Raw genomic sequence first — 22,518 nt, forward strand, 5'->3', positions numbered from 1 at the left:
CTTTTCTTCTCCATTCAGCTTCGGCCACAGCAATGGAGGCAGCTGCACTCAGCCGAGACAGCTGTGGGGAAGGCTGAACCATGGGGCGTCTCTGCTCCCCACTGGCTCCTGTACTGCTGGCGATGGCCCTGCTGCAGGGTGAGTGTGGGGTGGAGACCTAGGGACCAGTCCATACTGTGATGGGTTGGGTCACAGAATTCCGCTTGGGGTTGTGCCTGGGTGTGCTGCTCAAGCCCTGGATGCTGGCATTCCTGCCCTCTGGGGCTCCCCACCCCCCATGGCCTTACTTAGTTTGCAGAGAAGAGTGAAGTGGGGAGCTGGTAGCAGCCTTCAACTTCCTGAAGGGGAGCTCTAAAGAGGATGGAGAGCGGCTGTTCTCAGTGGTGTCAGACGGCAGAACAAGGAGCAATGGTCTCAAGTTGCAGAAATAGAGGTGTAGGTTGGATATTAGGAAAAACTCCTTCCCCGGGAGGGTGGTGAAGCACTGGGATGCGTTGCCTAGAGAGGTGGTGGATTCTCCATCCCTAGAGGTTTTTAAGTCCTGGCTTGAGAAAGCCCTGGCTGGGATGTGTTGGTTGAGGTTGGTCCTGCTTTGGACTCAATGACCTCCTGAGATCTTTGCGATTGTATGAGAAACAACCAGAAGCCCTGTGGCACCTTATAGACTAACAGATATTTTGGAGCACAAGCTTTCGTGGGCAAAGATCTGCTTCGTCAGATGCATGAGTGATTCTATGGATTCTAAGCTCTGGTCTCCCCCAGCCAAGGCACAGACTTGGGGTAACCCCACCCCACACCCCCGCAGAGTCACACAGACCCCAAGCCAGTTCAGCTTTGGGAGGACCCAGTGATGAGGCAGCTGAGAACCCCCAGGAAGAACTAGCATTTTGCCCTGCGTAAAGGTTTTACACCGAGATAGCTCATAACGTGTCCTCCCTCTTTGCAGAGTGATTGTTTCCCCCAGGTAATAATTATTCACCACTTAATAAGAAACAGAAATGTTTTATTAAGTAGAAATACTGAGATGTAAGTGAGAACAGCCAGATCGGAATAAATTACTAAGCCAAAAGAAACAAAACAGGCCTAATCCACTGAGAAACAGGTTATGTGCAAATTCTTTCCCTAAAAGGTTAGTCTTATCTCAGGAGAAATGCTGCACGTCAGAGCTGAGCTTCACTCTGGCCTGGGTCGCCAGCTCGTCAGAGTTCTACAGCAGCCTTCATTTTCAGGATTCCCCCATGTATCCTCACAGGGAGGCCCTGGCCTGGCCAGGCTGTTTCAAAGGCTGCCTGAAGTCAAGGCCCTGATTGCTTTCCATTCCTTAAGTAGGTTTTCCTGCAGGATGGGAACCTTTTGTCCCATTGCCCCATCCCCAAGGGAAAGTACCAGACTCAAGAGGGAGTCCAGTCCCAGGTGGCCTGGTTACATGTCTTTCTAGGGCCAGCCACAGTTTGGGCTTATAGGACAAATAAAACTATTCACAAGTCATCAGTCTGAGAACTGAGCCACCAAGTTCCTACAGTCCCACTAACACCTCCTGAATGGCACTATTAGGCGGAGGTATAGCTTGGTAGTTTGAGCATTGGCCTCCTGAACCCCAAGCTGTGAGTTTGGCCCTTGAGGGGGGACTTTAGGGATCTGGGGCAAAAACATGGAGAGAAAAAAAATAAAAAAGCCTTCAAGGATTTGTGCATTGTATTTCTACCTGAAGTGATATGGTCAGAATCAGCAGATTTTAAATTTACAGGCAACATGTTATGTGACTTGTTCTGCATAAAGCGTCTCTGAGTTGTGCATATTCAGAGGTCAGTTTTCATAAAGCCCAGGGGGCTGTGACGCATAGCTGCCAGGGGAAGGAGAGTGAGGTACTACTGATGGAGAATGGAACTGGGCCAGTAGAAAACAGAGGGATCCAACCATTTGGCCGTTAATAGATCCCTCCCAGCCCTTCTAGTCTAGATTTGTGCATTTGGTCCTGAGACGCCCCATTCAGAACAATGGGGGCTGTTCATTCTGGAACCTACTGATGGTAAAGCAAATAGAAGCCTTGCTACGAATGGTGGCTGGGCTGTTCCGGGGCAATGGGCGGAGCTGGGATTTATGGGCGGAGCAATGGAACGCATTGCTTTCCACGCACCTGCTCAGCTCCCGGCAGTGCCTGCCCCTGGCTCACGCATCAGTCTCTTTCCCTTCTCTGTCTTTGTGCTCTAGGTGCTCCAGGGAGCTGGAATCAGCCAGGTGAGACACCCACTGCACAGCAGCAGCCTCCCTTGCCCTGGGCATGGGTCATGAGAGGAGAAGCCAGGAGTCCTGGCTTTGCTCCCCAGCTAGCAGAAGGGAGTGGGGCCTATGGGTTAGAGCGGGGCTGGGCTGAAAGTCAGAGCTCTGATTCTCTGCCCATCCCATGTCAATGCTGTGTCCCTTGCAGGGTGCGGCCAGCCCACGAGCTCCGAGCGGATCGTGGGGGGCGGGGACGCCCCCAGGGGCCGGTGGCCATGGCAGGTCAGCATCCAGTACAACGGACGCCACCACTGTGGCGGGTCCCTCATCTCAGCCGAGTGGGTCATCTCAGCAGCTCACTGCTTCGAACTGTGAGTCGGGGGAAGGCAGAGACGGGGGCTGCTGGGACGGACGTGCTGCTCAGGGCCACCACCCCTGCGGCTGGTCGCCACCTGCCCTGTCCCAGACCTGGAGGGGTCTCTGGCTGGTTTGCAAGCCATTCGCTCACCCTGTTCTCCCCCATCCCCAGCTCTGACCTCGTCCCCTCCTACCGTGTGAACCTGGGGGAGCACCAGCTCTCCTGGCCCGACCGCTGCCGGATCTCGGCCCCTGTCAGACACATCTTCATCCACCCCAACTACAGCAGCCCAAGGAGCTCGGCCGACATCGCCCTGGTGCAGCTGGAGGAGCCGGTGCGATACACCGACGACATCCGCCCCGTCTGCTTGCCAGGCCCGGCCGACACCTTCCCCGACAACCACACCTGCTGGGTCACCGGCTGGGGGACGACAGCCATGGGGGGTAAGACTGCCCTGCGACCCACGCCTCGCACCCTGCAGCCCTGGGATCCCGGCAGCTTCTACAACCAATCCCCGACCAGCTCTGCACTGCCCCTCCCAGGCGGGGACCCCGCCAGGCTGCGTCCCTCCCAGCCACCACGAGGCAGCTGGTCTGCAGGGCCCAGGCAGGAGCCCTGTGCTGTCGATGGGGATGGTCTCTGGGCCACACTGGCAGAGAACAGCCCCTCTGGGGACGGTGCTGCACAGACTGGGCCCTACGGGGGTCGGTGCAGCTCTGGTAGCTGGGTGGGGGTGGAATGGGTGCAGGGGTGGACAGGCAGTGGGAGGTGGGCAGGAGAGGGAGTCGGAGGGATGGCTCAGGGGGACGGGGGAATCGGCTGGGGAGGTGGACGGGGATGGGGAACTGTCAGGCATGGGGAGCAGGGTGCAGGACCCGTTCGATCGGTTACCCCAATTCTGCCCCCTCCCCAGTCTCTCTCCTGCCCCCCAGGACGCTGCAGGAGGTTGAGGTCCAGCTGATTGAACCCGCAGCCTGCAATGCCCTCTACAACATCGACCCAAACCCGAGCATAGGCAGGGACCCTGTCAAACCCGACATGCTCTGCGCTGGCTATGCCCAAGGACAGAGGGACTCCTGCCAGGTGCGAGAGGGTTCTGGGCTGGCTGGATGTGAGTGACTCCCAGCATGGGTCCCTGTTGCCAGATAGGGCCTGCAGGGCATTCCATAATCTGGAGTCCTTTGAGCAGGCGGCTTTTAAATCCACTTGGACGAACAGCTCTGTGGCTCTGTCCCATCTCCAGGCAACCCTGGGGTCAAAGCAGAAACCCTGGGGTCAAAGCAGAAACCCTGGGGTCAAAGCAAAACAGGGAGGCAGTGGCTAGAGTGTAACTCAGATTTCCCGAGTCTGCAGAGAGCCAGAACCAGTTGTGCTGTGACTGGAAACACTCCAGGCATCTTTATAGAGTCTGTCCACTTCCAGCCCCACAGCTCTGGGGAGCATTTCCAGCCCATCCGCAGCAGGGGTCACAGCATAGGGCAGGAGAGGAGGAACTCAGCCACACTTCCTGCTGTGGCTGTCTTGGGGATCCCACACCTGACACCAACGCAGCCTTCAGAGAGAGGTGTGCCTGTGCACCAGGCTCTATTCACTTCTCAGGTGGGCATGGCAGGGTAGGTGGGTGGTGCCACAATGCGGTCCAGGTGACTTGACTGGCAAGGGGCTGAGCTGAGGATGCTTGGAGCTGAGGGGGGAATCCTCATTAATCCAAATTTCTCTGCCCCTCTAGGGTGACTCTGGGGGGCCGCTGGCCTGTGAGCACAATGGAACCTGGCTCCTGGTGGGGGTCGTGAGCTGGGGGGATGGCTGTGGCCGGCCCAATCGCCCTGGTGTCTATGTCCGAATGGCAGCCTACAGTGAATGGATATGGGGACATGTTGGCTCTGGACACCAAGCCATCACCACAGGGGAATGCACCGCAAGGGCAGACGGTGGCAGATCCTGCTTCCGCAGCTTCCTGCTCCTCTTCACTGCTCTCCTCCTGTCACTGTGACCCCCCTTCTGGCAGGAGGCCCTGTCGCTCCCCTCTGTTCAGCCGCTCGTGCAACCTGCATGGCCTGGGGGCAGTCGGAGGCAGGTGGGAGAGGAAGGAGCAATGCCCACAGCCCGAGCCTGCTGTGCAACTGATGCAGTTCCAGGTAGGAAGTCTCGAGCATTGGTGTGCGGCCAGACTGGCTCAGACTGTGGGTCCATCTCGCCCAGTGTCCTGCCTTTGGACAGGGGCCAATGCCGGGTGCCCTAAAGGGAATGACCAGAGCAGGGCAGTTAACAAGTTATTTACCCCCTGTTGTCCACTCCCTGCACGTGGCAGGCAGGAGTTTACGGACTCCCACAGCAGAGCGCTGCCCCCCTCACCCCCCGTCTTGGCTGATAGCCACCGTTGGGCCAATTCTCCATTAATTCTTTTGGAGCCCAGCGATGTCTTTGGCCTTCACAGCCGTTGCTGGCACGGAGCTCCACAGGGGGACATGCAATATGCGAAGCTGAGCTTCCCTTTGTTTGTTACATTGGCTGCCCGTGAACTCCGCCAGGCTGCCCTCGTCCTCGTGCTGTGGGAGGGAATCAATAAACACTTCCTTGATTAATTTCTCCAGACCGGCTGTGATTTCATAGCTCTCTATCACAACCTCCCTTCGTCATAGCTCGGCCAAGCTGAGACTCCCCCTCGTCTTCTCTCGGTGCTGGAATCACACAGTCATAGAACTCGAGAACTGGCAGGGACCTCGTGGGGCCATTGAGTCCAGCCCCCTGATCTCATGGCAGGACCAACCACCATCTAGACCATCCCTGAGAGATGTCTGTCTAACCTGCTCTTGGAGATTCCACAACCTCCCCCGGTAATTTATTCCAGTGTAAGACCACCCTGAAAGTTCAGTTTTTCCTAATGTCCAACCTAAACCTCCCCTGCTGCAGTTTAAGCCCATTGCTCCTTGTCCTGTCCTCAGAGGCCAAGGGGAACAATTTTTCCTCCCTCCTCCTTGTAACCCTCTTTGAGGTACTTGAAAACCGCTATCCTGTCCCCCTCCATCTTCTCTTTTCCAAGCTAAATAAGCCCAGTTCTTTCAGTCGTCCCTCACAGCTCATGTTCTCTAGAGCTTTCATTATTCTTCAGAAACAACAAGAAGCCCTGTGGCACCTGATAGACTAATGGATATTTTGGAGCATAAACGTTCGTGGGGAAAGACCCATCCAAAGCACAAAGTCTTATCTATAGAAGTGTTACAAAGGCAATAGGTGACGTTAGTATCACCCAGGCACACAGAAACCCTACACAACATATGCTGTAGTCAGGCTGAGGCCCTCACGGGTGTTCTAAGTCTGGTGGAGACTCACCAGCCAAGCTGCCGTACTGGGACAGTGTCTGTGGGCCTTTTCCAGTGGGCTCATCCAACCCACGAGCCTGTCAGAGGTTGTAATTCTAACCGTGCCTAACACCCTAGGTACATGCCTAGAGGGTCGGTGCTTCCCCTCAGCTCTACTTCCACCCCACATTTTCCATAACTTGCTCATAGTCCATAGAATCATAGTACTCAAGGGCTGGAAGGGACCTCAGGAGGTCATCGAGTCCAGCCCCCTGCTTCAAGCAGGATCAACCCCAACTAACTCATCCCAGCCAGGACCTCGTCCAGCCGGGACTTAGAAACCTACAGGGATGGACAATCCACCACCTCTCAAGGCAACACATTCCAGTGCTTCACCACCTGCCTGGTGAAGTTGTTTTTCCTAAGATCTAACCTACACCTCTCCCTCTTCAGCTTCAGACCATTGCTCCTTGTTCTGCCATCTGACACCACTGAGAACAGCCTCTCTCCAGCCTCTTTAGAGCTCCCCTTCAGGAAGTTGAAGGCTGCTATTAAATCACCTCTAAGTCTTCTCTTCTGTAAACTAAACAAGCCCAAATCCCTCGGACTATCCTCATAGGTCTTGTGCTCCAGACCCTTAATCATTTTTGTTGCCCTTTGCTGAACCTGCTCCAGCAAATGCACATCCTTTTTATACTGGGGGGCCCAAAACTGGACACAATATTCCAGATGTGGCCTCACCAGTGCCGAATAAAGAGGAATAACTACTTCTCTAGATCTGCTCAAAATGCTCCTCCTAATGCACCCCAGTCTGCCGTTAGCCTTCTTGGCTACAAGGGCACACTGTTTACTCACATCCAGCCTTTCATCCACCATAACCCCTAGGTCCCTTTCCATCGTACTGCTGCTGAGCCAATTGGTCCCCAGCCTGTAACAATGTTTGGGATATCCAACCTACACCTCCCGTTCTGTAACTTCAGACCATGGCTCCTTGTTCTGCCATCTGACACCACTGAGAACAGTTTCTCACCCTCCTCTTTAGAGCTCCCCTGCAGGAAGTTGAAGGCTGCTATTAAATCACCCCTCAGTCTTCTCTTCTGTAAACTAAACAAGCCCAAATCCCTCAGCCTCTCCTCATAGTTTGTTACTTCTGAGCCCCCGTGTGCGGCATGAAGCCGGAGTCAGGGCTGAGGTTCCTTACAAGCCAAAGTCCTGGCGTCTCAGACAAGAAGTTGGTGGCTTATCGCAATCTGTTCCTCCAATTAGTACATCTTCTGCAGTGGCCTTGTGCCCTTATGGGCAGAGGCTTGTTCCTTGGTCACTCACACACATTAATCTTCCTGAGGCCTGGGGCCCAGGCTGGCGAAGCTGAAGTCTGACCCTTCACAGCCCGGAGGCCTGGCCTTTCCACCCTGCTTTGGTTACAACCCTAATACATGCTCGCCTGCCCTGACTACTGCACAGCCTGACACTGCAGTAAGCCTGCAGTTTAAATCCATTGAGTGCACGTTGGTTATGCAGGAAGGTCTGAGAGGACGTGAGGGTTCTCTTCTTGGATGTCGCTAGGTGGGGGTCCATTTTCCCCCCCCGCAAAACCCAGGAAAGTAGTAGAAAGGTAAGTCCTGGGCTGGGGAAGCAGCTGGAGAGGATGAAGGCTGGCGGTGGGCTAAGCCTGGAGTGGGTTATGGCTGCAGGGGTGAGGGGTGGAGTTGAGCCAGGGCTCTGCATAGGAGTGGTGAGCTGAAGCCCTGCTCAGGGGGTGAGTGGGGCCATAGGGACTGGGGGATGGAGCCGGAACCAGAACCGGACGTGGGTGGTGAGCTGGCAGGTGGATTGAACCGGGGGGGTGGGGTGTTCAACCAGAGCAACGGGGGGCAGTTTCAATCGGGGACGGAGGATAAAATGGGAGACTCATGAAAGGGGTTTGAAGCAGTGTGAGTGGTGTAAACCAGGGCACGGGGTGAGAGGGAGCTGTGTGTGAGGGGTGGTGAGGCAGAGCCAGGCGTAGGCATGCAGGTGAGCGGGAGCTGTGTGTGAGGGGTGGTGAGGCAGAGCCAGGCGTAGGCATGCAGGTGAGCGGGAGCTGTGTGTGAGGGTGGTAAGGCAGAGCCAGGCGTGGGCGTGTGGGTGAGCGGGAGCTGTGTGTGAGGGGTGGTAAGGCAGAGCCAGGCGTGGGAGTGCAGGTGAGAGGGAGCTGTGTGTGAGGGTGGTAAGGCAGAGCCAGGCGTGGGTGTGTGGGTGAGCGGGAGCTGTGTGTGAGGGTGGTAAGGCAGAGCCAGGTGTGGGCGTGCGGGTGAGCGGGAGCTGTGTGTGAGGGGCGGTAAGGCACAGCCAGGCGTGGGCGTGCGGGTGAGCGGGAGCTGTGTGTGAGGGGTGGTAAGGCAGAGCCAGGCACAGGCGTGCAGGTGAGTGGGAGCTGTGTGTGAGGGGCGGTAAGGCAGAGCCAGGTGTGGGCATGCGGGTGAGCGGGAGCTGTGTGTGAGGGGTGGTAAGGCAGAGCCAGGCGTGGGTGTGCGAGTGAGCGGGAGCTGTGTGTGAGGGGTGGTAAGGCAGAGCCAGGCGTGGGTGTGCGGGTGAGCGGGAGCTGTGTGTGAGGGGTGGTAAGGCAGAGCCAGGCGTGGGTGTGTGGGTGAGCGGGAGCTGTGTGTGAGGGGTGGTAAGGCAGAGCCAGGCGTGGGAGTGCAGGTGAGAGGGAGCTGTGTGTGAGGGTGGTAAGGCAGAGCCAGGCGTGGGTGTGTGGGTGAGCGGGAGCTGTGTGTGAGGGTGGTAAGGCAGAGCCAGGTGTGGGCGTGCGGGTGAGCGGGAGCTGTGTGTGAGGGGCGGTAAGGCACAGCCAGGCGTGGGCGTGCGGGTGAGCGGGAGCTGTGTGTGAGGGGTGGTAAGGCAGAGCCAGGCACAGGCGTGCGGGTGAGTGGGAGCTGTGTGTGAGGGGCGGTAAGGCAGAGCCAGGTGTGGGCATGCGGGTGAGCGGGAGCTGTGTGTGAGGGGTGGTAAGGCAGAGCCAGGCGTGGGTGTGCGGGTGAGCGGGAGCTGTGTGTGAGGGGTGGTAAGGCAGAGCCAGGCGTGGGTGTGCGGGTGAGCGGGAGCTGTGTGTGAGGGGTGGTGAGGCAGAGCCAGGCGTGGGTGTGTGGGTGAGCGGGAGCTGTGTGTGAGGGGTGATAAGGCAGAGCCAGGCGTGGGTGTGTGGGTGAGCGGGAGCTGTGTGTGAGGGGTGGTAAGGCAGAGCCAGGCGTGGGTGTGCGGGTGAGCGGGAGCTGTGTGTGAGGGGTGGTAAGGCAGAGCCAGGCGTGGGTGTGCGGGTGAGTGGGAGCTGTTTGCGAGGGGTGATAAGGCAGAGCCAGGTGTGGGTGAGCGGGAGCTGTGTGTGAGGGGTGATAAGGCAGAGCCAGGCGTGGGTGTGTGGGTGAGCGGGAGCTGTGTGTGAGGGTGGTAAGGCAGAGCCAGGCGTGGGCGTGCGGGTGAGTGGGAGCTGTGTGTGAGGGGTGATAAGGCAGAGCCAGGTGTGGGTGTGCAGGTGAGCGGGAGCTGTGTGTGAGGGGTGATAAGGCAGAGCCAGGCGTGGGTGTGCGGGTGAGCGGGAGCTGTGTGTGAGGGGTGATAAGGCAGAGCCAGGCGTGGGTGTGCGGGTGAGCGGGAGCTGTGTGTGAGAGGTGGGAAGGCAGAGCCAGGTGTGGGTGTGTGGGTGAGCGGGAGCTGTGTGTGAGGGGTGGTAAGGCAGAGCCAGGCGTGGGTGTGCGGGTGAGCGGGAGCTGTGTGTGAGAGGTAGGAAGGCAGAGCCAGGTGTGGGTGTGTGGGTGAGTGGGAGCTGTGTGTGAGGGGTGGTAAGGCAGAGCCAGTTGTGGGCGTGTGGGTGTTCGGGAGCTGTGTGTGAGGGGTGGTAAGGCAGAGCCAGGCGTGGGCGTGCGGGTGAGCGGGAGCTGTGTGTGAGGGGTGATAAGGCAGAGCCAGGCGTGGGTGTGCGGGTGAGCGGGAGCTGTGTGTGAGGGGTGGTAAGGCAGAGCCAGGCGTGGGTGTGCGGGTGAGCGGGAGCTGTGTGTGAGAGGTGGGAAGGCAGAGCCAGGCGTGGGTGTGTGGGTGAGCGGGAGCTGTGTGTGAGGGGTGGTAAGGCAGAGCCAGGTGTGGGGGTGCGGGTGGGCGGGAGCTGTGTGTGAGGGGTGGAAAGGCAGAGCCAGGTGTGGGGGTGTGGGTGAGCGGGAGCTGTGTGTGAGGGGTGGTAAGGCAGAGCCAGGTGTGGGGGTGCGGGTGAGCGGGAGCTGTGTGTGAGGGGTGGAAAGGCAGAGCCAGGTGTGGGGGTGCGGGTGAGCGGGAGCTGTGTGTGAGGGGTGGAAAGGCAGAGCCAGGTGTGGGGGTGTGGGTGAGTGGGAGCTGTGTGTGAGGGTGGTAAGGCAGAGCCAGGTGTGGGTGTTCGGGTGAGCGGGAGCTTTGTGTGAGGGGTGGTAAGGCAGAGCCAGGTGTGGGTGTGCGGGTGAGCGGGAGCTGTGTGTGAGGGGTGGAAAGGCAGAGCCAGGTGTGGGGGTGCGGGTGAGCGGGAGCTGTGTGTGAGGGTGGTAAGGCAGAGCCAGGTGTGGGTGTGCGGGTGAGCGGGAGCTTTGTGTGAGGGGTGGTAAGGCAGAGCCAGGTGTGGGTGTGCGGGTGAGCGGGAGCTGTGTGTGAGGGGTGGTAAGGCAGAGCCAGGCATGGGAGTGCGGGTGAGCGGGAGCTGTGTGTGAGGGGTGGTAAGGCAGAGCCAGGCGTGGGTGTGTGGGGGTGAGCGGGAGCTGTGTGTTAGGGGTGATAAGGCAGAGCCAGGCGTGGGGGTGTGGGTGAGCGGGAGCTATGTGTGAGGGGTGGTAAGGCAGAGCCAGGCGTGGGCGTGGGGGTGAGCGGGAGCTGTGTGTGAGGGGTGGTAAGGCAGAGCCAGGTGTGGGAGTGCAGGTGAGCGGGAGCTGTGTGTGAGGGGTGGTAAGGCAGAGCCAGGCGTGGGTGTGCGAGTGAGCGGGAGTTGTGTGTGAGGGGTGGTAAGGCAGAGCCAGGTGTGGGTGTGTGGGTGAGCGGGAGCTGTGTGTGAGGGGTGGTAAGGCAGAGCCAGGCGTGGGTGTGTGGGGGTGAGCGGGAACTGTGTGTTAGGGGTGATAAGGCAGAGCCAGGTGTGGGAGTGCAGGTGAGCGGGAGCTGTGTGTGAGGGGTGGTAAGGCAGAGCCAGGCGTGGGTGTGCGAGTGAGCGGGAGTTGTGTGTGAGGGGTGGTAAGGCAGAGCCAGGCGTGGGCGTGGGGGTGAGCGGGAGCTGTGTGTGAGGGGTGGTAAGGCAGAGCCAGGCGTGGGCGTGGGGGTGAGCGGGAGCTGTGTGTGAGGGGTGGTAAGGCAGAGCCAGGCGTGGGCGTGGGGGTGAGCGGGAGCTGTGTGTGAGGGGTGGTAAGGCAGAGCCAGGTGTGGGTGTGTGGGTGAGCGGGAGCTGTGTGTGAGGGGTGGTAAGGCAGAGCCAGGTGTGGGAGTGCAGGTGAGCGGGAGCTGTGTGTGAGGGGTGGTAAGGCAGAGCCAGGCGTGGGTGTGCGAGTGAGCGGGAGTTGTGTGTGAGGGGTGGTAAGGCAGAGCCAGGTGTGGGTGTGTGGGTGAGCGGGAGCTGTGTGTGAGGGGTGGTAAGGCAGAGCCAGGCGTGGGTGTGTGGGTGAGTGGGAGCTGTTTGTGAGGGGTGGTAACGCAGAGCCAGGCGTGGGTGTGTGGGTGAGCGGGAGCTGTGTGTGAGGGGTGGTAAGGCAGAGCCAGGTGTGGGTGTGTGGGTGAGCGGGAGCTGTGTGTGAGAGGTGGTAAGGCAGAGCCAGGAGTGGGAGTGCAGGTGAGCGGGAGCTGTTTGCGAGGGGTGGTAAGGCAGAGCCAGGTGTGGGTGTGTGGGTGAGCGGGAGCTGTGTGTGAGAGGTGGTAAGGCAGAGCCAGGAGTGGGAGTGCAGGTGAGCGGGAGCTGTGTGCGAGGGGTGGTAAGGCAGAGCCAGGGGTGGGTGTGCGGGGTGAGTGGGCGGTGCACACAGGTGATGTGCAGGAAGGGGGTTTGAACTGGGGCTGGGGAAGTTGAGCTGAAGTCACGTCTGAGGGGTGGTGAGCTAGAGCCAGAGGTCAGGGTGAGCAGGAGCTGTATATGGGGGGTCGAGTTGAGCTGGCGGTCATGTGGGGCTGAGGGGGGTTGAACCAGGGTGGGGGGAACAAGTTAATCGCACCTGGAAATCCCAGTACAGGGTTTACTCTAGGAACCGAAGTCAGCTGCATATGATCAGGGTCGCGTCCTCTGAGGCCTTCCTGCACATAATTGGCTACGTCTGCACGTGCCCCAAACTTCGAAATGGCCATGCAAATGGCCATTTCGAAGTTTACTAATGAAGCGCTGAAATGCATATTCAGCGCTTCATTAGCATGCGGGCGGCAGCGGTGCTTCGAAATTGATGCGCCTTGCCGCCGCGCGGCGCGTCCAGACGGGGCTCCTTTTAGAAAGGGCCCCGCCTACTTCGACGTCCCCTTATTCAGAAGGGGACTTCGAAGAAGGTGGGGCCCTTTCGAAAAGGAGCCCCGTCTGGACGCGCCGCGCGGCGGCAAGGCGCGTCAATTTCGAAGCGCCGCTGCCGCCCGCATGCTAATGAAGCGCTGAATATGCATTTCAGCGCTTCATTAGTAAACTTCGAAATGGCCATTTGCATGGCCATTTCGAAGTTTGGGGCTCGTGTAGACATGGCCAATCACAGCAAGGTCGCCGGTTTAGTCTGTGCTGTCACAGAACAAACCAGCTGTCCTGTAGCACTTCAAAGACTTACAAAATAACTTAGCAGGGGACGAGCTTTCATGGGGCTGACCCCCATCTTCAGCTCTGGAGGTCCTCCTGAGAGGGAACTGGCACAACGCGAATTTAACAGAGAGACAGCAAAAAATAAATGAAAACCGAATGAATGAGCTCCGGGGGGTGAAGAGGGAGAAGAAAGTTTCTTGCTGCGTCTGTCAAGTGAAGTGACTTGCCTGACATCTCTGTGACTATCAGAGCTGGGGAAGCCGTCCACGTGGTGCGTAAGGTAACCGCTCTCTGTGGAGACCTGGCTGCAAAGTGTCCAACTTGAGAATAAACTCCCCTTCCCATGCCTCCCTTTGTAATATGGCGTTAAAGTCTCTTTGTCGTAAAAGGCAGAGTCTCAGGTCTTTCGTACTATCACCCTTCTGCTGGAAGGAGTCGGCAGCAACCAGGGCCGGGTTCAACATCTAGGGGTTCCTTTTCGTCCATCTTACCCAGAACTGGCTCGAGCCCCCACCCAGTAGCCTGGGAAATTCACACACCCTGGGTGCCTCGGAGAAACGATGCTTCCCCACGCGCAAGCACGCAGTCTGAGTGTAGTGAAGAAACTTTTAATGAAAGAGGCAGAAAAGTCAATTGGATTAAGCTTGGGAACATCCCACACCCAGAGTTCCTAACCAACCCTCAAGTAACTGTCCCAGCTCAAATGGATTGAGCAGTGTGTTTGGCCTCTCAGGGTCACCACTCCAATACTGTAACCAGACAATCCACACACCCAAACTTTCTTTGTTCCCCCCCTTCAAATGCCCCACTTACAACTCGGTCCAGCCTGTGCAGGCCCCGACACATCACCCTGATGCATTTCCTCATTAGACTTGAGGCAACGCCACCTTTGTGCTGGCCCAGTGTTCTGCTTACTCCCTATCAGCTGCCCCAGCAGCCATCCATGGGTCACACCTGGTGTCTGTCTGCTGTTCTTCCCACCAGCCATCTGCCTGTTGCCCACTGCTGTCTTGTAGGTTTTGCTGTAGGCAAAACCCTGTGATTTCAGCTTAGTGGTATTTATCTCTGGGCCTAGCCCCAGTATCTCAGTCTCTACGAAGGGGTATTTTCACAGAATAGCTATAGACCCATCTTTAGGTCTACCTGTGAACAGCAAAGAGAGCTAGTCAAAACAGTCTTACAGCTGTGGAGCCAAAGGGCTTCCAGGTACCTGGTTCAACTACTGTGCCTCCCCCTTTTTCACCCTCACAATGCTTTGAGGCAGGGAGCCCTCTACAATCCATATCTTACACAGCAGTGACGACTGCCTTGTACCCCACAACAACCTCAAGCATTGGCGGGACTCCACAATTCTTACAGTGGGTTGTAGCATAAACTGTGACTTTACAACATGTTTACAATAGACCAAAGCTCCTTGCTTTGCCTGCTCCCATCAGGCTTTGTTTACAAGGTATTACTTATGCACACCTTTGTGTGTTCATGCAAATGAGCTCTGCAGGGCGCACCCCCCAACTTCTTCAGCAGTACTGAGCTCCTGCTGGCACATTCCTTACACTACTGTCGGCTATACAGCGACCATCTCCTCACACAACGCAGCGAGAAATTAATGATAATGAAGTCACTGGCTATAGCTCTCTCCTGAACAGGTAAGAAGCTGCTGCCCCACTCGCAGGTCATGCCCACCTGTATGGACCCCCGGGAGACCCAAGTCAATGTGACAGCCCCTTCTTGGGTACTCCACCCTCCCCAGGGTAGCTGCTCTGCCTCTAGGGATCGCACATCTCTGCTGTGGGCCCCATTGGAGAGTCCCCTCAGGGCCTTTGCTCCTCAGGGGACAGTGCAGGCCTGTTCTTCAGCCAGAGCGACTCTCAGCTGACCTCACACTCAGCACTGAACCCAGCACAGGACCTCTCTGGCCCGTGGGCCTGGCTTCCCTGGCACCACACGCCTGAGTGCCCTGAGGCCAGGTGGGTTCTACCTGGTGCCTGCCCTGTCCGGTCCCTCAGCCCCCTGCTCCCAGAAAAGCACCTCCCCATGCCCTCCCCCCAGCAGCTCCTCTCTTGGCCTTTGTCTTCTGCCAGGTAACCAGGGGCTCCAGGGCCCCTCTGTTCCTCGCCTCTCCTCTCCTCTGGCCTTTCCTTCCCCAGCTGGGCAAGACTTCTTGCTAGCCAGTGTGGTGAACAGAACTGCCCTTTGCAGCTGGTTTGGGGCCTTACAGGCTAACTCCAACTCTGTGTCCTGTATGAAGGAAACTAGAGGAGCTGGCCCAGCCGGCAGACAGGGTGGTAGGGAGCCCCAGAAGGTGGATGTCCCTGCCCAGTCAGTGGTGATGGCTGAAGGCCAGAGCCCTGAGAGGGGTGTTCCTGGAGAGGCCACACAGGAAGGGGAGGGTCACCCCAAAATGGTGTCCTGCTCTGTGGGACAACTCAGAGCCAAGGGGGCCTCAGCCACCTTAATGGCACTTGCCCCGGGAGTTGGCTCCCCTGGGTGATGTTTGTGCTGTGTTGAAAACAGTGCCACAATTGTGATCACTCTCTTTATGTTCTCAGTGGGGCTCCTGGACTTGTAGAGAGGCCTTCAATCAGAGTCAGCTCTGCAGGGAGCTAACCTGGAATACAGTGTCTCAAGCTGTGCCTCTCCGGGTTTTTCTAGGAGCAGCCTGTTTTTTCTCCCTCTCTTTGTGGGGCTCTTGTGTGTTATTGGTTTGGACTGTAAGCAAAAATGTCATGTTGCATTGATTCCCACAGGATGCTACATCGAATCATAGACTTGTCATGTGATGGAATCTCAAGAGGGTATTTAATCCAGCCCCCTGTACAGAGGTTGGACCAAGTAAGCCTAGACCAGCCCTGACAGGAGTGGTCAACCTGCTCTTAGAAACCTCCAGTGATGGGGCTTCACAAGTCTGTTGCAGAGCTGAACGCTCCCGAGAGTTAGTTCAACCTTGACATGGAGCCCTAGAACCTCACAAACCTGTTAAAACGCTTTAGACTCAAAGGTTCATCCGTGGTGGGTGCATAACTGATGCAGGAACCTGCATCCAGTGAAGAGTTTGTTCCCAAAGGCCCTGGCTACTGGCACGGCCCCTGGCTTCCCCAGTAGCCGGAGTGTGAAGCAGTCCGTAGAGACTCACCCATCGAGCAGAAATTTGCCTTTCTCTTGGTGAGGGTTGACACACCTGAAACACTCAGGAATTTTAAGCTGATGACAGAAGCCCAGGAATGAATTCCCTTTTCTCTGTATTGGTGACAGCCAGCGGATCCCTGGTCTCACCTTTGCCAAGGTCAGCAGAGGGCAGCAGAGGGTGCGTTTTCGCCAACACAAGGGCAGTCGATCGTTTTCAGCAGAACTTTTTCATCCGAGAAGTGGAAACTGGGGTAGGCCTAACCTCTGTCTAATGAGCTGAACTGGGCTGGCCCGGGGAGAGAAATCCCACAAATGGCAAAGTGTTTAGATCAGCTTTTTTTCAACTGTGTTCCGCTGAACAGCGGTGTCCTATGCGCAACCAGAGGTGTGCTGTGAGCAGCTGGAAACATACACCCCTGTCCTGGTTTTCTGTTATTAAAACCAGATACAATGTTACTTTATTGTTGCTCTGACAGCTGATTAAATTACGTCCTGTCGGTTTTGCTGCAGAAGTTGCGGGGTTTTTATTTTTGTCTGATAGCAATTTTTTTTTTGAAGAAACAGACTCTGACGTGCAATCTCTCTCAATCATATAGTCGATAAGCGCCTGTAACCCACACACCTAGGAGTCTGTTCTGGTATGGCTATGGTGTGAAGAAGTGGGTCTGTCCCACGAAAGCTCATCACCTAATAAATTATTTTGTTAGTCTTTAAAGTGCTACTGGACTGCTTTTTGGTTTTGATAGTATATAAACTAGCACGGCTCCCTCTCTGTTACTATTACACCTGTTAAACCCGTGAACCCCAAGTGGGGCATAGGTCATCCACAAGGCTCCTCCACCTGGTTCTATCTTGGGCAAGGGCTTCAATCTGGCCCCATGAATATCCCAGTTCTTGTGCTTCCGTGACTGTAGATCTCCTCCATGTTATTCGGCGTCTTCCTCGGCTGCGTTTCCCCTGAGGATTCCATTTCAGGGCATGTCGAACAATGCTGGATGGGGGTTTCCTCAAAGTATGTCCCAGCCATCCCCATTTTCTCCTTTTTATTTGGATCCCCACTGGCTCTTGGCCGGTTCGTGTCCACGGATGTTCATTCGTGACTTTGTCTTGCCATCTTATTTGTAATAGGTACCTCAGGCATCTCTTCAAAAACGTCTGCAGTTTGTGTGTTGAGGACCTTGTGGTGCGCCAGGATTCCCAGGCACACAGCTGGACGGACTTTACGTTTGAACTGAAGATTCTCAGCTCTGTTTCGACAGAGATGTTGTGTGACCTCCATACTGGCCACAGAGGTTGAAATGCTGCTGTGGCGTTGCCAATCCTGGATTTGAAGTCTAGGTCAGCACCACCGTCTTTATTCACAGCACCACCGAGGTAAGTAAGTTGTGCGACGCCTTCGAGGGTCTCTCCCCCTAAAGTGGTGTTGTCTTGTTTAGTGCGGTTGACCCTCATAGTTCTAGTTTTACATCCACTGATTTTCAGGCCTGCCTTTGAGGCAGCGCTGTCCAGTGCTGCAGCTTTGCTGTCCATATGCTCATGCCAATGTGCCAGGAGAGCAATGTCATCAGCAAAATCGATACCCTCTAATTGACGAGAGAAGGGCCACTGAATACCCCTCTAGTGTCCGCTTGTTGTTTTTAGCATAATCCAATCCATAGCTGTAAGGAAAAGGAGTGGAGAGAGCAGACATCTGTAGCCAGACAGACCCCCCACACCCTTTTGCTCTACTCCATCTCGCCTTCCCTAGGTGCTTCAGAGCACAAAAGGGTTAAAAGGAATAGCCCAGCCCTGGAATGCCCGAGAGCGCAGATGGACTTATCTTAGCCACCTCCAGAGCAAAGCTAAGAACAATGGGCTAATTAACAGCCGGGCCTCAGACTACCCTTGGCTAATTACCATCAGTTGATTCGCCAGGACACTAGTCCCAGACACAAAGAAAAATCTCCGGCCCATTAAGACACAAATGCCCTCAATTGTCTACCTCACAGGTGTGAACTACACCCTTGGACTGCCTGTGAGAACCAGTATCAGACAGTTTAATTCAATTTAACCAAGGAAGAAGCCTATGTGACCCAATGGGTATAAAAGAGGGGTCCGGCAGATCCCCTATTTGAGCTCCAATCATCTTTCCTGCCAGACAGGATGGTGGGGGTCTCCCCAGGTCCCCGAGGATGCCGACTCCTGGAAAAAACGGACAAAGGACTTCTTCCCAAGGGATTGAGAGGAAACTGGCCAAGCCACATTGATAATGTAGGGGTAAGAATAAGACCTGCTAGGTATGTTACTTTTTATTTCTTTTGTGCACATTCAACAAGTATAGATCTATGAATTTAACAAGTATAGATCTGTGAATTAGAGTGCATGCTAGCTATTTGTAATCAAAGTATAAACCTTGTAACAATTGTAACCACAACAGTTTAACTCTCTAGGGCTACGTCTACACGTGCAGCCAACATCAAAATAGCTTATTTCGATGTTGCGACATCGAAATAGTCTATTTCGATGAATAACGTCTACACATCCTCCAGGGACGGCAACGTCGATGTTCAACTTCGACGTTGCTCAGCCCAACATCGAAATAGGCGCAGCGAGGGAACGTCTACACGTCAAAGTAGCACACATCGAAATAGGGATGCCAGGCACAGCTGCAGACAGGGTCACAGGGCGGACTCAACAGCAAGCCGCTCCCTTAAAGGGCCCCTCCCAGACACAGTTGCACTAAACAACACAAGATACACAGAGCTGACAACTGGTTGCAGACCCTGTGCCTGCAGCATAGATCCCCAGCTGCCGCAGAAGCAGCCAGAAGCCCTGGGCTAAGGGCTGCTGCCCACGGTGACCATAGAGCCCCGCAGGGGCTGGAGAGAGAGCATCTCTCAACCCCCCAGCTGATGGCCGCCATGGAGGACCCAGCAATTTCGACGTTGCGGGACGCGGATCGTCTACACGGTCCCTACTTCGACGTTGAACGTCGAAGTAGGGCGCTATTCCTATCTCCTCATGAGGTTAGCGACTTCGACGTCTCACCGCCTAACGTCGAAGTTGGTGCCGCTACTTCGAAGTAGCGTGCACGTGTAGACGCAGCTTAGGTAAACAAAAAAGCAACATTGTAACAGTAAGAGCTTAACTTGTTAGATAAATTAACAAAGTAATTGATTAAGTGGTAACCTGACTCCTCCTGTTACTGTGCAAACCGAGCACAAAACAAAGAACCCAGCTCCTTTTCAGCAGCTCTCAGCCTGGTCACTAGTGTGCTCTGCCCTGGCAGTTGAAATCTCATATAAATACAAGGGCATAGTGGCATCTCACCTGACCATCGGCTCACAACATCCCTGTCTCACACCGATCTGGACAGTGAAAGATTCCGTCAGAGTGCCATTATGTACAACCGGGCAAGTGGAGGGTTCGTAATTGGCTCAAAGGAGATTAATGGTCTTCTGGGGAATGCCGTGATACCGCAAGAGTCTCCACAGTGTATTTCTGTCTACACTATCAAGGTCTAGGAAAGTTGTACACAGTGGGGAGTTCCATTCCAATGACTGTTCTATGATGATCCTGAAGGTCATTATCTGGTCTACACGTGATCTCTCACTCTGAAAACCAGCTTGTTCATCCCTCAACAACCTCTCAGTCTCTGCTTTCTAGAGCTGCGTCTACACGTGCACGCTACTTCGAAGTAGCGGCACTAACTTCGAAATAGCGCCCGTCATGGCTACACGCGTCGGGCGCTATTTCGAAGTTAACTTCGACGTTAGGCGGCGAGACGTCGAAGTCGCTAACCCCATGAGCGGATAGGAATAGCGCCCTACTTCGACGTTCAACGTCGAAGTAGGGACAGTGTAGACGATCCGCGTCCCACAACATCGAAATTGCTGGGTCCTCCATGGCGGCCATCAGCTGGGGGGTTGAGAGACGCTCTCTCCAGCCCCGCAGCTCACTGGTGGCTGCGTGGAGCGGCCCCTTAAAGGGCCCCTCCCCTGCCCTGACTGCAGGAGGCTGAGGGAACGTGCAGACTCGTGCCTGCACATGCGGCAACGAGCCTGCCTAGCCCTCAGCCCCTTCTGCATCCATGGCTGCCCAGCAGCCCCCCCAGCGCCCCCAGGGGACCCCCCTGAAGAGGAGCCACAGCAGCCAGGGCAGTCAGAGGGCTTCGCAGTCTGGGAAGCGGCAGCGGGGCCCCTCTTGGACGGAGGCCGAGCTGCGGGACCTGCTGGGGCTCTGGAGAGAGGAGGAGGTGCTCCAGGTAATGGGGAGCAAGAGGCGGAACGCGGATGCGTTCGCTTGGCTGGCCGACGGACTGGCTGCCCGGGGTCACCCTGCCCGCACTCCTGACCAAGTTAGGAGTAAGGTCAAGGAGCTGCGGCAGGGTTACGCCTGGGCCCGGGATGCGGCCGGCCGATCTGGGGCCGCCCCCATCACTTGCCCCTTTTACAGGGAGCTCAGGGACATCCTGGGCTCCCGGCACACCTCCCCCCCTCCGGCCACCCTTGACACCTCGGCTGATGAGCCCGAGCAGGCCCTGCAGCCGGGCTCTGCCCCGGAGGCAAGCCCCGCACCCCGGGGGCCCCCCCCGGAGGCCATCCCCGGGACATCACGGCAGGAGGAGGAGGAGGAGGAGGAGGGGGGCTCCTCCTCCACCGATTCCAGCCTGCAGATCCTCCTCCTGCCATCCCGAAGCAGCAGCAGGGCCTCCGACCCCCGGGGATCTCCGGACCGTGGGAGCGGACCCACAGGTAGGTACCCCTCTCGGGTGGACACCCCGGGGCTTGAGGGGCGGGGGGAACAGAGATGTGTCCAGGGCCCCCCACACGCTCACATGGCCATGGCCCCAAGGACACCAGGGCCATGGCCCTCACAGCACTGCAGCCATGAGCCCCTGCCCCTCGCCACCCTGCATGACAGTGCCATGCCCCATCCCCGGGCCAGGGGGGAGCGGAACCTCGAGGGGCGCCCGGGCGGAGGGGGTGGGACACCCCACAGCAGCAGCATGCGATGGAGTGGGGGGAGTGCCAAAGGGAGACTCAGGCTACAGATGAGCCACCCAAGCCGAGGAGCTCCCAGGGCCAAAGGAGGATCCTGGCGCTACAGCTGGCAGGTGACACCTCTGCCCTGAACAAACAGGAGGGAGGAGCCGAGCTGGCTTGGAATTGGGGGGCGAGGGCGGGGGCCACAGGTAGAGGCTAGGGGAAGGGAGAGCTGATAGGCAGCCAGCCAGAGGAGAGGGAAAGCTGCATCCCAGAGGGGCCCCCCCCTTCTTGGGGTCTTCTCCCCACGACGGGTTGGAAGGACTGTCTCTTCCGACAGCTGGTGCTGTCACTCCTGCCAGAAATTGGCCATCTGTGGCCTAAGAAACCTCTCCTGCTCTCAGATCCTGCGGGCTGAAGTGAGAGTCGCTCCCACCAGGAGACGGGCTGCAGGGCAGGGGGCCCCCTGAACCGCATCCATCACAGCAGCATCTCCCGGGGACGGGGATGGGGAACCTGCAGCACAGGGCGGGGGGGACAAAGGCCACGGCTCGGGGCCCACACTAACGCCTGTCTCCATTCTTCTTTCCCCCCTCCTCTCCTGTGTCCTGCACCTGCACCTGCACCATCCGAAGGACCGGAAGAGAGCGCCGGCGAGGCATCGGTCGTCCCGGAGACTCCTCCGGGACCCTTGCTCCAGGGCAGCCCCTTGGCCGAGGAACCACCGGCCCCGCGGAGGGCCAGACGGCGGACCCCGCGCCTGCTACCGACGGCGGCCACAGACCCCCAGCTGCTGGCCATCCTCCGCCGGCAGCTGGAGGTCTCGGAGCAGCACCTCCGGCTGCAGGAGCAGGCGCTGGCCTGGCGCCGAGAGGCATGGGGGGCCCTTCTGGACACCATCAATCGGCTGATTGATTACCTGGCCCCCCATGCCGCGCCGGCCGCGCCACCGCCCGCCATGCCCGCTCCTGCAGCCCCACCACCGGCTGCTCCAGCCGCCGCCGGTCCGTCCGCCGTCGCCCCACCACCTCCCCGCGAGGGCCACTGCGCCGAGGGACCCCTGGAGCCACCCGAGACTCGCCGGCGCCGATATCTTCCAGTGGAGCCCGCTCCCACCCAGCTGCGGACCAGACTGCAGGCCCGCCGGAGCTCCCGGCCAGGCACGCCCACTGGGGGCCTGTAGGGGTGAGGGGCCCGGGACGTGGCCCCCCCCCCGTATGGACAGACTTTGGGGACTGGGTGGGTGGGTGGTGTGGGTGTTTCCCCTGTTTGCCCCGTCCCCCCCTGTACATAGTTCTCCCCGTTCCCCTCCCTGCTTTTTGTTTTTCTTTTGATGGCGCACACTGCTTTCATTTGTATTGTTGTACATAGTTTTATTCGTGCCCATCTTGCTTTTGTTACATGTTTGTCCCTCCTTTTTGGTTTCCCTTTCACATATCTATATTTTTCTATTTAAAAAAAACAAAAACGTTGAGCCAAAGAAAACATTTACGTTCACCCACAAGTTCGTGCTGTCATTTCTCCTGGACAAGTGGGGGGGGGGCGGTGGGGTGCTCCACGGTGGTGTGGGCGTTGGGGCAGGAGTGTGGGGGAGGAAGGGGCGGGCAGTAGGGGGCCTGGGCAGAGTTCACCCCGCGGCCTGTTGGTTGAATTGGGCCCGCAGGGCCTCCCGGACCCGGGTCCCCTCTGGGTCCACCTGCCGACTGGGGGCAGCAGGTGGCTGGACGTGTGCCCTGCCGGCCTCGGCAGCCCAGCCCTGCAGAAAGCTCTCCCCCTTGCTCTCCACGAGGTTGTGCAGGG

The 22,518-nt window shown here is 57.4% G+C and overlaps 1 protein-coding gene across 1 annotated transcript; it reads left to right on the top strand.

Annotated features, from left to right (window-relative positions):
- Positions 1-37: 37 nt before the first annotated feature.
- On the top strand, positions 38-5,126 carry LOC142015014 (serine protease 33-like). The gene is made up of 6 exons (XM_074998360.1): positions 38-138; positions 2,212-2,238; positions 2,429-2,591; positions 2,750-3,021; positions 3,492-3,661; positions 4,308-5,126. Exons 1-6 carry the CDS (start codon positions 81-83, stop codon positions 4,569-4,571), a joined length of 954 nt encoding a protein of 317 aa, XP_074854461.1. The 5' UTR covers positions 38-80; the 3' UTR covers positions 4,572-5,126.
- The last annotated feature ends 17,392 nt before the right edge of the window (positions 5,127-22,518 follow it).

Source organism: Carettochelys insculpta, chromosome 6 (assembly GCF_033958435.1).
Source record: "Carettochelys insculpta isolate YL-2023 chromosome 6, ASM3395843v1, whole genome shotgun sequence".
NCBI lineage: Eukaryota > Metazoa > Chordata > Testudines > Carettochelyidae > Carettochelys > Carettochelys insculpta.